Below are 12,711 nucleotides of genomic sequence, written 5' to 3' on the forward strand. Positions count from 1 at the left end.
TTGGTCTCCACTCCTAGTTCCAGTGCTGCATAGGCTGCTGCATATTACAGAATACAGAGTATTTGACTTGGATGTCTTCACCCTCATCTACCATTTTCCATTCTCACAGGCAAACATTAAGATGACCTCTTTCCTAGAGCTTTTCCTGTATATATCACCACTGTGTCTTATAATTTTCTGACCTCAGTCAGGGGCTGATTGTCATCTCCTCATATTTCGACTTTCACAGACCAAAGGCTTTTTGGACACTCTGACGTGAACCAAAATATAGCTCTAGTTGCCCTTAAGGTCAAATCTCCAACTTAAAATCTCATGTCAGATGCCCTTATCCTTCCCTAGGAGCTCAATCCTCACCTCAAGGAGGGTCAAAGAAAATGTATTTAATGCAATAGCATTTTATCTGTTTCTACATTCCCTGAGCTGCTAATTACTCATTTAACATTTCACCCCATCATTTCTTTTTCCATGAATTATAACTCAAAATGCTTCCTGGAAGCAAATCTGAGAAGGAAAGGGAGAAAGAAAGAGAACCTGATTTAAAGTGGTTTAAAATGCCAATTTTAGAACAAGGCTATACTGCTGTCCAGGGCAGGAAAGACAAAGAATTCTTGGAGGGTTTTAGTTTCATTTCACTTCTCTTGACTGAGTCCTAGTTACATGTGAAGGTTTTCTGGGTTGTCAGCCAGCTGAGTTCCCAGATGTTTCAATGATGGATGGACCAAGGCTGTATCTCCACAGCCAGGGTCAAGCTATCACCAGACACAGCCTACCAATGGACAGTTACCTCTTCCATGAACATAACGCTCTTTCTATCTTTTTGGACAAGGTGTGATGGTGATGGAAGATGTCAATGATATTAAAGGAGATACAGTAAAATGGCTAGCTGTGTATCTGGCATATAGACTCAAGAAATGGCATCTATTAGTAATAATGACTGTTATAAATAAAAACAGTTTTGTGATCTTCCCCCTTCTGGATAAGCTACATAAGGGAATATATTAAAACAATTACCCATGGGAGCTTGTAATTTTCCCAAACTTCATAATGACTAAAATCTTGTCAATATCCAGCAAAATTAAGCTTCAAATTTGATGACAAAATAAAAACCTTCTATGATAAACAAAAATTAAAAGAATTTACAATGAGAAAGCCTGCATTACAGAGTAGTCTAGACAAAATATTCAATGAGGACAAAATGAAAAACAACAATAAAAATCAGCAAAGAGAGGAACTACACAAAGGGAAAATCCAATCAAAGAAGAAATAAACTCAAGTTAAAAACCACACATAATCTAAAATGACTAGGAATACAAACCTTGTCTCAAAAATAACCCTGAATGTTAATGGCCTAAACTCACCAATTAAAAGATGTAGACTGGCAGATTGGATTTTTTAAAAAAAGATCAAACAATATGCTTCCTTTAAGAGATTCATTTTCATAAAAGACATCCACAGACTGAAGGTAAAAAGATGGGAAAAAAACATAACACTTATATGGGCAACGTAAGTAAGTAGGGTTTCCATCCTAATGTCAGATAAAGTGGACTTCAAACCAAAGTTAGTCAAAGAGATAAAGAAGAACATTTCATACTGCTTAAGGGAAACATACATCAACAAGACATAATAATCACAAATATCTATGCCCCAAACAATGGAGCATCTACGTATATAAAACAAACCCTTCTCAATTTCAAGAAGCAAATAGAACACAACACAATAATACTGGGTGATTTTAACACACCTCTCCCACCACTGGATAGATCTTCCAAATAAAAACTAAACAAAGAAACTATAGAACTCAATAATACTATCAATGACTTAGACTTAACACACATAGAGTATTCCATCCATCATTGAGCAAATACACCTTCTTCTCAGCAGCACATGATCCTTCTCTAAAATAGACCATATATTATGCCACAAAGCAACTCTCAGCAAATACAAAAAAAAATAGAGATACTACCCTGTATTCTATCAGATCATAATGGAATGAAACTGGAAATCAATGATAAAATAAAATGATAAATGATAAAATAAAATAGTAGCTATTCCAACACCTGGAGACTAAATAATATGATATTGAATGAGTAATGGATATCAGAAGACATCAGGAAGGAGATAAAACAATTCTTAGAGGTAAATGATAACACTCTACAACCTATCAAAATCTCTGGGACTCTATGAAGGCAGTGCTAAGAGGAAAGTTCATTGCATTGAGCTCATTCATTAAAAGAATAAAAAGCCAACCAATAAATGACCAAACATTACATCTCAAAGCCCTAGAAAAAGAAAAACAAATCAACACCAAAAGTAGAAGAAAAGAAATAATAAAAATCAGAGACGAAATCAATGAAATCAAAAGAAACAATTGAAAAAATTGACAAAATGAAAGTTGGTTCTTTGAAAAAAAATAAATAGATTGTTAAACACTTAGCCATGCTAATGAAGAGAAAGAAAGAGAAAACTCAAATTACTAACATTTGTGATGAAAAAGGAAATATCATGATGGGCACTATTGAAATACAGAAGATGATTAGACTTATTTTGAAAATTTATATTCCAATAAAATAGAAAACCTCGATGACACTGTCAAATTTCTAGAAACAAATGATCTACTCAACTGAATCAGGAGGACATACACAATGTAAACAAATCAATTTCAAGCAAGGAAATAGAAGATACCATCAAAAGCCTACCAACCAAGGGAAAAATAAGACAAGGGGGAGAAATGAATTACAGTAGAGGGGGTAGAGAGAGAAGAGGGGAGGGGAGAGGAGGGGAGGGGGGATAGTAGAGGATAGGAAAGGCAGCAGAATACAACAGACACTAGTATGGCAATATGTATATCAATGGAAGTGTAACTGATGTGATTCTGCAATCTGTATACGGGGTAAAAATGCGAGTTCATAACCCACTTGAATCAAAGTGTGAAATATGATATATCAAGAACTATGTAATGTTTTGAACAACCAACAATACAAATTTAAAAAAAAAGCCTACCAACCAAGAAAAGCCCAAGACAAACAGATTCTCAGCAGAGTTCTATAAGACATTCAAAGAAGAACGAATACCAATATTCCTCAAATTATTCCATGAAATAGAAAAGGAGGTCTCTATAAGGCTAGTATCACCCTGATACCAAAACCAGAAAAAAGACATCAAGAAAAGAAAACTTCAGACTAATATCCCTGATGAACACAGATGCAAAAATTCTCAATAAAATCCTGGCCAATCACATACAAAAACATATTAAAAAGATAGAGTACTACAATCAAGTGTGGTTCATCCTAGGAATGCAAGGTTGGTTCAACATACAGAAATCAATAAATATAATACATCACATCAATAGACTTAAAGACAAGAATCATATGATTATCTGAATAGATGCTGAAAATGCATCTGACAAAATACAGCACCTCTTCATGCTCAAAACACTAGAAAAACTAGGACTAGTAGGATCATACTCAACATTGTAAAGGCTGTCTATGCTAAGCCCAAGGCCAACATCATTCTAAATGGGGAAAAATTGGAAGCATTCCCTCTAAAAACTGGTACAAGACAGTGATGTCCTCTTTCACCACTTGTATTCAACATAGTCTTGAAATTCTAGCCAGAGCAATCAGACAGACAAAAGAAATTAAAGGTACACACAGGAAAAGAAGAACTCAAACTATCACTATTTGCCATGACATGATTCTATATTAGAAGATCCAAAAATTCTACTAGAAAACTTCTAGAACTAATGAATGAATTCAGCAAAGTAGCAGGATATAAAATCAATATCCATAAATCAAATGCATTTCTATATGTAAGTGATGAATCCACTGAAAGAAAAATTAGAAAAACTGCACCATTCAAAATAGCCTCAAAAAATATAAAATACTTGGGGATAAATCTAAGAAAAGAGGTGAAAGACCTCTAAAATGAAAACTAAGGAACACCAAAGAAGGAAATTGAAGAAGATCTTAGAAGGTGAAAAGATCTCCTATGCTCTTAGATAGGCAGAGTTAATATTGTCAAAATGTCCATACTACCAAAAGTGTTATGCAGATTTAATGCAATCCCTCTTAAAATCCCAATGACATTTTTATAGAATTAGAAAAAACAATTGTGAAATTCATTTGGAAAAATAAGAGACCCATAATAGCCAAAGCAATCCTTAGCAAAAAAAAAAAAAAAAAGTAAAACAGGAGGCATCACAATACCAGACCTTAAACTATACTACAGAGAAATAAAAACAAAAACAGCATTATACTGGCACCAAAACAGACATGTAGACCAATAGTACAGAATAGAAGACCAGAGACCAACCCGCATTAATACATTTATCTCATACTACACAAAGGCATCAAAAACATACATTGGAGAAAATATAGCCTCTTCAACAAATGGTGCTTGGAAGACTGGAAATTCAAATGTAGCAAAATGAAATTAAGCCTCTATCTTTCACCACGCACAAAACTTAACTCAAAGTAAATCAAGGACCTAGGAATTAGACCAGAGACCCTGCCCCTAACAGAAGAAAAAGTAGGCCCAAATCTTCATTACATTGGATTAGGCCCCGACTTCCTTAACAAGACCCCTAAAGCACAAGAAATAAAATCAAGAATCAATAAATGGGATGGATTCAAACCAAAAAGCTTCTCCTTAGCAAAAGAAACAATCATTGAGGTGAAGAGAGAACCTATAGTATGGGAGCAAATTTTTACCACATGCACATTAGATAGAGTACTAATCTCCAAGATATATATAAATACTCAAAAACTCACAACAACAACCAAAAAACTAACCTAATCAATAAATGGGTTAAGGAACTGAACAGGCACATCTCAGAAGAAGATATACAAGTGATCAACAAACACATGAAAAAGTGTTCAACATCTTCAGTAATTAGAGAAATGCAAATTAAAACTAAGATTTCATCTCACCTCAGTCACAATGGCAGTTACCATGAATACAAGCAATAAGAAGTGCTGGAGAGGATGTAGGGAAAAAGGTTCACTCATATATTGCTGGTGGGAGTACAAATTGGTGAAACCATTTTGGAAAGTAGTGTGGAGATTTCTCAGAAAACTTGGAATAAAACTACCATTTTATCCAGCTATCCCACCCCTCAGGGTATAAACTATAGCATACTATAGCATACTATAGTGACATGGCCACACCAATGTTTATAGCAGCTGAATTCATAATAGCTAGACTGTGGAACCAACCTAGATGCCCATCAAAAGATGAATGGATAAAGAAACTGGTATATTTCACAATGGAATATTGTTCAGCATTAAAACAGAATAAAATTGTGGCATTTACAGGTAAATAGATGGAACTGGAAAATATAATGTTAAGTGAAATAAGCCAATCCCCCCAAACTAAAGGCCACATGTTTTCTCATCTATGATGGTGGGGTCTGGGAAAAATGGAGGAACTTTGGATTGGGCAAAAGGGAGGGGAAGAGGGGCTATGTGGGTAGGAAAGATGGTAAAATGAGATGGATATCATTATGGGGTACATGTATGATTGCATGAATGGTGTGTCTTTATACCATATACAGCCAGAGAACTGAAATGTTGCACTCCATTTGTGTATGATGAATTGAAATACATTCTGCTGTGCATACAATTATGTAGAACAAATAAAAATAGTAATAAGAAGTTAAAAAATTAAAAGCTCGTTAATAAAATTTGATACAATTTCTGTCTTGGAAATGTGGTAAATGTACTTATGGCTAGCTACCAAGTATTTTTGGCATCAGCGAAATGTTCTTAGAAGTGACTTGTCCTGATGAATGTTATTTCCAAAAATGTCAGTGATTGTTGCTTACCTACATTCCTGATTAACAGGCTTTCCATCTTCAAAACAACTAACTTTGCTGTGATTTCATATTGTTTTGGTTTATATGTGAGGTGTCCCCTGAAATCTCACATGTAGAAAATGCAAGAAGGTTCAGAGAAGAAATGATTGGGTTGTGAGAGCTTTAACACAATCAGTGATTTAACCCTCTAGTAGGGATTAACTAAGTGGTAATTAAAGTGGTAGGGTATGGCTTGAGAAGGTGGGAATTGATGTGAGGCTTTGGTGTATATATTTGAGTCTGGCCATTGGAGTCTCTCTTTTCTTCCTGATGATGTGAACTATTTCCCTCTGCCACACTCTTCCACTATGATGTTCTGCCATACCTCAAACCCCTGAGGAATAGAGCCAGCCTTCTATGGATAAAAACCTCTGCAACCATGAGCCCTCAAATAAACTTTTCCTCCTCTACAGTTGTTCTGGTTGGGTTCTTTAGTCACAGCAGCAAAAAAAGCTAACTAAAATACATACACTATAAAAGTCTGAACTTTTGCTAAATTGCCCAGGCCAGCCTCAAATTCATTGGTTCAAGCAATCCTCCTGCCTCAGCCTTCCAAGCAGCCATGACTACAGGAATGTACCACTGTGCCTTGATCATTAAATTTTTAATTAAACATTAGTTGTGGGTAATAGCAAATGAACACTTTTCTAATTATACTGGACACTTTATACACATATATTTTTATGATGCTATTTTGTGTGTGTGTGAAGAGAAAACTTGCTTTAAATCACATTAGCTCATGACACTGTGTTTATGAAGGTTTCAAAGGTCTAGATAGAAAAGATCCTCTAATTATAGACATTTAAAATGTTCTACTGAGGGTGAAGAATAAATTCTTGTATACAATTATAAGTGAAGGGTATAGTTCCGTTTAGCAGAACTTGAGAATGTACTCTGAAACTTACTTTCTAGGCCATAACACTATGAAATAAAATGTTCTACTTACCTAAATTTGTCAGAAGCAGTGCAACCTTTTCATAGAGCTGTAAAATAAATTTTATACATTTAATAAATGAACTGTACATGTTCTAAAATCTATAATTATAAAGGAAAAAGATTATCAAGTTATGAGTGAGAATAATTTTACTATTATTTACCATTCATTGCTTAAACAATGAAAACATTGTGAACAATTGTGCTTTTCCTGGGCGAGTCAGAAATGTGTAAGGTTCTACTTTACTAAATTTTAAAAATCTCACTTCTTATTTTGGGATGAAATCCTGTGGCAATGAGACTAGCTGCCACCTAACTCCCAGCTTCCTAGGTGAGTCTCAGCATACTGAATGTAAACTCTGTAAGACTGCTTTTGATGGTAAGATTCTGTAATTTGGTTATTTATGGAATACTGTAAATTCTAGATTACAGTATTCAGACATGCTGAATCGATCAATAAAATTGGATATTCCCAGAGTTTAGGGTACTCTGCTCTTCCATTTGTATACTAGATATACCCTGAGCTCACCCAATCATCTGATAGATGGTCCTAAGAGTGAACTGAAGGTGTATGTGTGTGTGTGTGTGTACGCGCGCGCACATGCATGCACATGCATGCACGCAGAAAGTATAGTTTAGGGCAAATTCAGTTGTAGGAGATTCACCAGAGAGGGTATGAATTAAATGGAAGAGTAAGTGTTCTCTCTAAAAAGAAAGATGATAAATGAAAAATAAAAGGAAAACTAGTCTAATGGATTTGAACAACATGAAAATTAAAACCATATTTAGATTAAAGTTGTTAAAGCACACTGGTTACAATTTCCCAGGCTGGTATTACAACTTTACCACCCAGTAAGCTGTAGGACTTGGACATGTTACCACATTTCTTCAAACCACTGTTTCCCTTACATTTAAGTGGCATTTAAGTGGGATAGGAATTGAATTGACTTTCAGATTCTTCTTAATTTCTAAATTTTCATATGTGAGATTTCTGCTAACTACAGAAACAGGCATAAAATTGGGAGTTTTTTACTCCAACTTTCAGCAATGACCATTTATTATAGTAAGGTTTATGGTTTTCTGTATTGTAATGTAACTAATATGACAATAAGATCAAATTTTATATAGAAACCTCAGTCTCTTGGGTCCCAATGTTAAAAGAGATTGGTATAATTTTCAGTAAGAAGCTCTGCGGTATAGATTGGTCATACTTGCTAGATCAAAACAATAAAATTTTTATAAATGACAAATTAGAACAGATGCTTTAAAATCAAACATTTTAGTATCTCAAAGGCATTGTACTATTAAAATTGCTTAATTGTATAATTATCAAGGAACATTAGATTTGACTGGTGAGGCAACTTAAAAAAAAAAAACAATTCCCAATTCCTAGTTTATCGTTTTTCTTTTTCCTATTGACATATACTTGTCAAAGTGGGTCAATGTGCATATTTGTCTCAAAGGTCTTGATAGCTGATAATATGCCTTTGTGATATGAGTATGAACATTGGAAAATAAAAATGTAAAAAAGGAATAACACACAAATCAACATTTGAAAAATAAGGTCAAGTATACAGGAACACAGTAGGGACCCATAGCATTTGTGAGCACCTTATACATTTGTTGAAGATACAAACTAAAGGATAGTGAAACGTTTGGCAAGATATGGTAAAACATTCACAGAGAGGCTCGTGGCCAATAAGGGATCTTCAAATGAGTAGTTTATGGAAAAGGCTTGATTTATCACTAAGCAGGTGAGATAGAAGCCATGGATGGTTGATTCTGATAAAAGCCACAGAAAAATCTTAGTTTTGAAACTTGATTCAACAAATGCTTTCATTTTCCTCTTGCTGAATTAAATCCCCTTTATCATTATATAATGACCTTTGGGTTCTCTTTATTACTTTAAATTTAAAGTCTATTTTATCTTATATAAATATAGCTACTCTTACTTTGGATTCCACTTGCATGAGATATCTTTTTCCATCACTCCATGTTTAGGCTGAGCATCCTCAGAGATAAAGTGAGTTTCTTGTAAGCAACATATGGTTGGGTCTTGTTCTTTCCTATACCTTCAGTCACTCTATGCATTTTAATCGGAAAAAATTAATCCATTTACATTTAAGGTAAATGTGAAGTAAGGTCTTACTTAAGTCACTTTGACTTTAGCAACTTAGCAAAATTCTGTCTCAAAAAAAAAAAAAAGGTCTGGGGCTGGGATTCAATCCCTAGTACTAATAATGATGAATGACAACAACAGTCTGATTGTTATAGCTATAACTAACAAAAAGCTTTCCGACCTTAAGGATATGTCTAAAGTTATGAGCACTTCTAATTTGAAGCATTTTTAATTTGAGCTTGTTTGCCTGAGCAGTGTATGTGAGCTTGTCCTGATCTAAGCCATATTTGGGGATTTCCTTTTTTTTTTTTTTTTTTTTGCAACAAGACATTGTAGTTTTTCACTGTCTACAATATAATGAAAAAAGTGATTCGCATTGATATGACTGAATAAAAAGCACATTAATAACTTCTAGTTTCCTCCTGAGATGTAGTCCATGTTGGTCTATTTGTCTGACAACCACCATATTGAGACATTCTTTGGTCACTAGTGAAGCAGAATGAAACAGTACGATAAGGAGGAAGAAATTCCATCCTAGTCATTCTATCTTTGAAATATTTATTTTTTCATGATATAAAAAAACTGCAAACCAGTAAATATCCCTTAGTTAAGAGGCATAAAATTGTATAAGGAATTCAGAAAGCTTTTGTAAAATAGTATGAATTTTATTTTATTTTATTTTTTTTTTAATTTTTTAATATTTATTTTTTAGTTTTCGGTGGACACAACATCTTTATTTTATTTTTATGTGGTGCTGAGGATCAAACCTAGCTCCCCGTGCATGCCAGACAAACACGCTACCCCTTGAGCCACATCCCCAGCCTTTTAATAGTATCATTTTTAATAGATTTTTTTTTTTATGAATTTTATTTTTAAAGCACACACAAGTACATACAAATAATCAGATCCAGAAAATAGATGTCTCAATACAGATTTGCTTTTTCATTTAGAATTGGACAAATTCAACAAGAAGTCAGAAACAGAGTATATGATTTAAAATTATTATAATGTTTTAAAATTACAGTCTTTAATGAATATTAATAAAACACTAATCTAATCTCAAGGTTTTTATAATTACTTAATGGATTAGTATTAATAATGAACATCTAAATGCTGATTTTTTTTGAAAGACTATACTGGGACATTAAAATGTCTTATATTGAGTTATTTCAGAAGCCAATGAAGATTTTAATTCTGATCTGTTCAAAGCCACATTATAGTCATTAGTATGCCATCCAATATGCAGATATTTGCTTTCTAAGGATTTAAATTTTTTGATATTCTGATGAAAATTCTTCCAAACTTTATTATGCATGTGGTTACCTTCATAATGGAATTTGGAAGTGCATATGATAGGAGTGTAAATGTGTGTGCTGGGGTGGAGATTTAGAGAGGGTCAAGGTGGATCAGGCAATTGGCCTCTGCACAAAAGGGTACTAGCTGATGCTGCTTTTAGAGTTCTGATATATGCTTTCTCTGTCTTTCTTCTCTTTGTTATGGCTTATCATTTCCTGCTAGCATCACTATTCTTGACGTAGTCATTTTATGTCATTCCAGTTTGACATTGGCTAGGAAATCAGAATACCAAAAGTGTTTACATTGTACCTAAAATTGATGAAAATATACCCTAAGGGGATTCCTAAGAATAATATGTTTTAGTTTCAGTGTGTGGACTCAACCTCATCCTGGCCATTCTGAAACTTTATTAGGTAAAATAAATTGAATGCATAGTAGCCTAGCTTTCAGTGTGTATTGGTGCTTTGTAATGTCAGCAACTAAATACTTTAATCACCTCTTATGCCCTCTTATGTTAATTTCCTTTTGTCTTGGTTGTGTCTCTTGACATAAAGATTGCTGGGTCAATGGTTTCCCCATAATAGAGATACTGCTTTGACTACGTTGAAACACGCTCAATATGCACAGGGGCAAGATATTTATAGACCCACTGTGTGTATACAGAAGTTTATTTCATAAGAAGATGCATAAATTAAATTATGATGATGATCCAAGGCTTTGTCCCTATTAAGCATGTACTCTATCACTGAGCTACAATCCCACCCCAAAATTAGATTTTAATAAGATATTGGAGTAAAGAGATGATAAAAATACAATAAGTATTATTTCATTTCATCCTACCTGAGCCCAGAAACTTTCAGTGGTCTGGCTGTTTAGTTAATTTTACTATGAGTTACTCTCCTTCATAACATGTATTCCTTAGTTAATATGGAGACTGAGTTGTATGTTGGAGGCAGGGTTAGAATATCAGAGCTGCCAAAATCTACTTTCAATCTCCACTTGACCAAGCAGTCACACAATCATCCTGTCAAAATAATCAGCAATTGTCTCTATTTTCTTTTTTAAAACAACTTCCGATTTGAAGTTTTGTTTTCTGAAATAAAGAAGTTTCCACACATTTCAATACTACTAGTAATGAGTTACCTGTATTTCACCAGCTCAATAATTACTATTAAAGTTCTTTATTATTGGATGCATAGGATTCTCTTAAGAATCATTCAAGGTTTATTGCTTAAGGAATTTAGGAGTGTTTAAAGAGATAGAGTTGGGCATGGTGGTACACGCCTATAATCCCAACAGCTCCGGAGGCTGAGACAAGAGAATGGCGAGTTCAAAGCCAGCCTCAGCAAAAGTGAGGCGCTAAGTAGCTCAGTGAGACCCTGTCTCTAAATAAAATACAAAATAGGGATGGGGATGTGGCTCAGTGGTCAAATGCCCCTGATTTCAATCCCTGGTACCAAACAAACAAACAAACAAAAAACTAGACATGGCAATATTCATAGGTATAATTGTATTGATAATAGTTTTAAATTACTTGGGTTTTAGAAAGTTCAAGTCCTTTTCTAAAAATGTGAGTATTTCAGCACTATGGCCCAGACTTAAATGCAATATAAATGAAGATGGAGGAAGCTATAATTAATTGAACATCTGCTCCATATCTAATATGGTGCTAAGCATATGTATGGTGTCATTTATTCTCTATTACAAACCTCCAAGGTCAGTATTTTTGTATGTAGTTGGCCTCAAAGTCTGACAATGTCAGCTATTACCTTTTATTCTGCAAATAATAACAGCAATTTGCTGAATGTCTACTGTTATGGTTTGGTTCTTTAGTGTCCCCTGAAAAGCTTATGTGTTAGGCAATGCAGGCATGTTCAGAGATGAAATAATTAGATTATAAAATACATAACCTAATCAGTAGATTAATCCATTGGATTAATTAATAATTTGAAAGGACAATGGGTAGTAACTGTAGGAAAGTGAGGAAAGTGGGGTGTGAGATAGATAGATAGAGAGAAGAGAGAGAGACAGAGAGAGAGAGAGAGAATTTTAATATTTATTTTTTACTCTTCGGCGGACACAACATCCCTGTTTGTGTGTGATGCTGAGAATCGAACCTGGGCCGCACGCATGCCAGGCGAGCGCGCCACCGCTTGAGCCACATCCCCAGCCCTAAGCTGAGAAGCTTTTCTCCACCATGCCCTTCTGCTATGATGTTCTCCCTCATCCTCAGGCTCAGAGCAATGGAGTCCGTCAATTATGGACTGAAACCTCTGAAACCATAATCTCTGTGTTGTTCTCCTCAGGTAATTTGGTCACAGCAATGAAAAGCTGACTAACACACACCTAATAGGTATCAGGCCCTGTTCTAAGCACTATGGAATACCAACAGTAAAAGTCAAAATGGAGAAATGGTTCTGCCATGATAGACCTACATTCCAATGGAGAAGACAGACAACAAACAAAATGAAGAAAATACACATAGTGCGTGGTGGAAAATGCTATGGAGAAA

At 34.5% G+C, this 12,711-nt stretch overlaps 1 protein-coding gene across 1 annotated transcript in view; it reads right to left on the reverse strand.

Annotated features, from left to right (window-relative positions):
* The window catches only part of Ano4 (anoctamin 4), a 189,638-nt gene that overhangs the window by 25,460 nt on the left and 151,467 nt on the right, over positions 1 to 12,711 (reverse strand). The window contains exon 18 of the mRNA XM_026398251.2: positions 6,798 to 6,834. Within this exon, the coding sequence (XP_026254036.2) occupies positions 6,798 to 6,834 (37 nt within the window). The remainder of the gene's footprint in view (positions 1 to 6,797; positions 6,835 to 12,711) is intronic.

Source organism: Urocitellus parryii, chromosome 5 (genome assembly GCF_045843805.1).
Source record: "Urocitellus parryii isolate mUroPar1 chromosome 5, mUroPar1.hap1, whole genome shotgun sequence".
NCBI classification, from domain to species: Eukaryota; Metazoa; Chordata; class Mammalia; order Rodentia; family Sciuridae; genus Urocitellus; species Urocitellus parryii.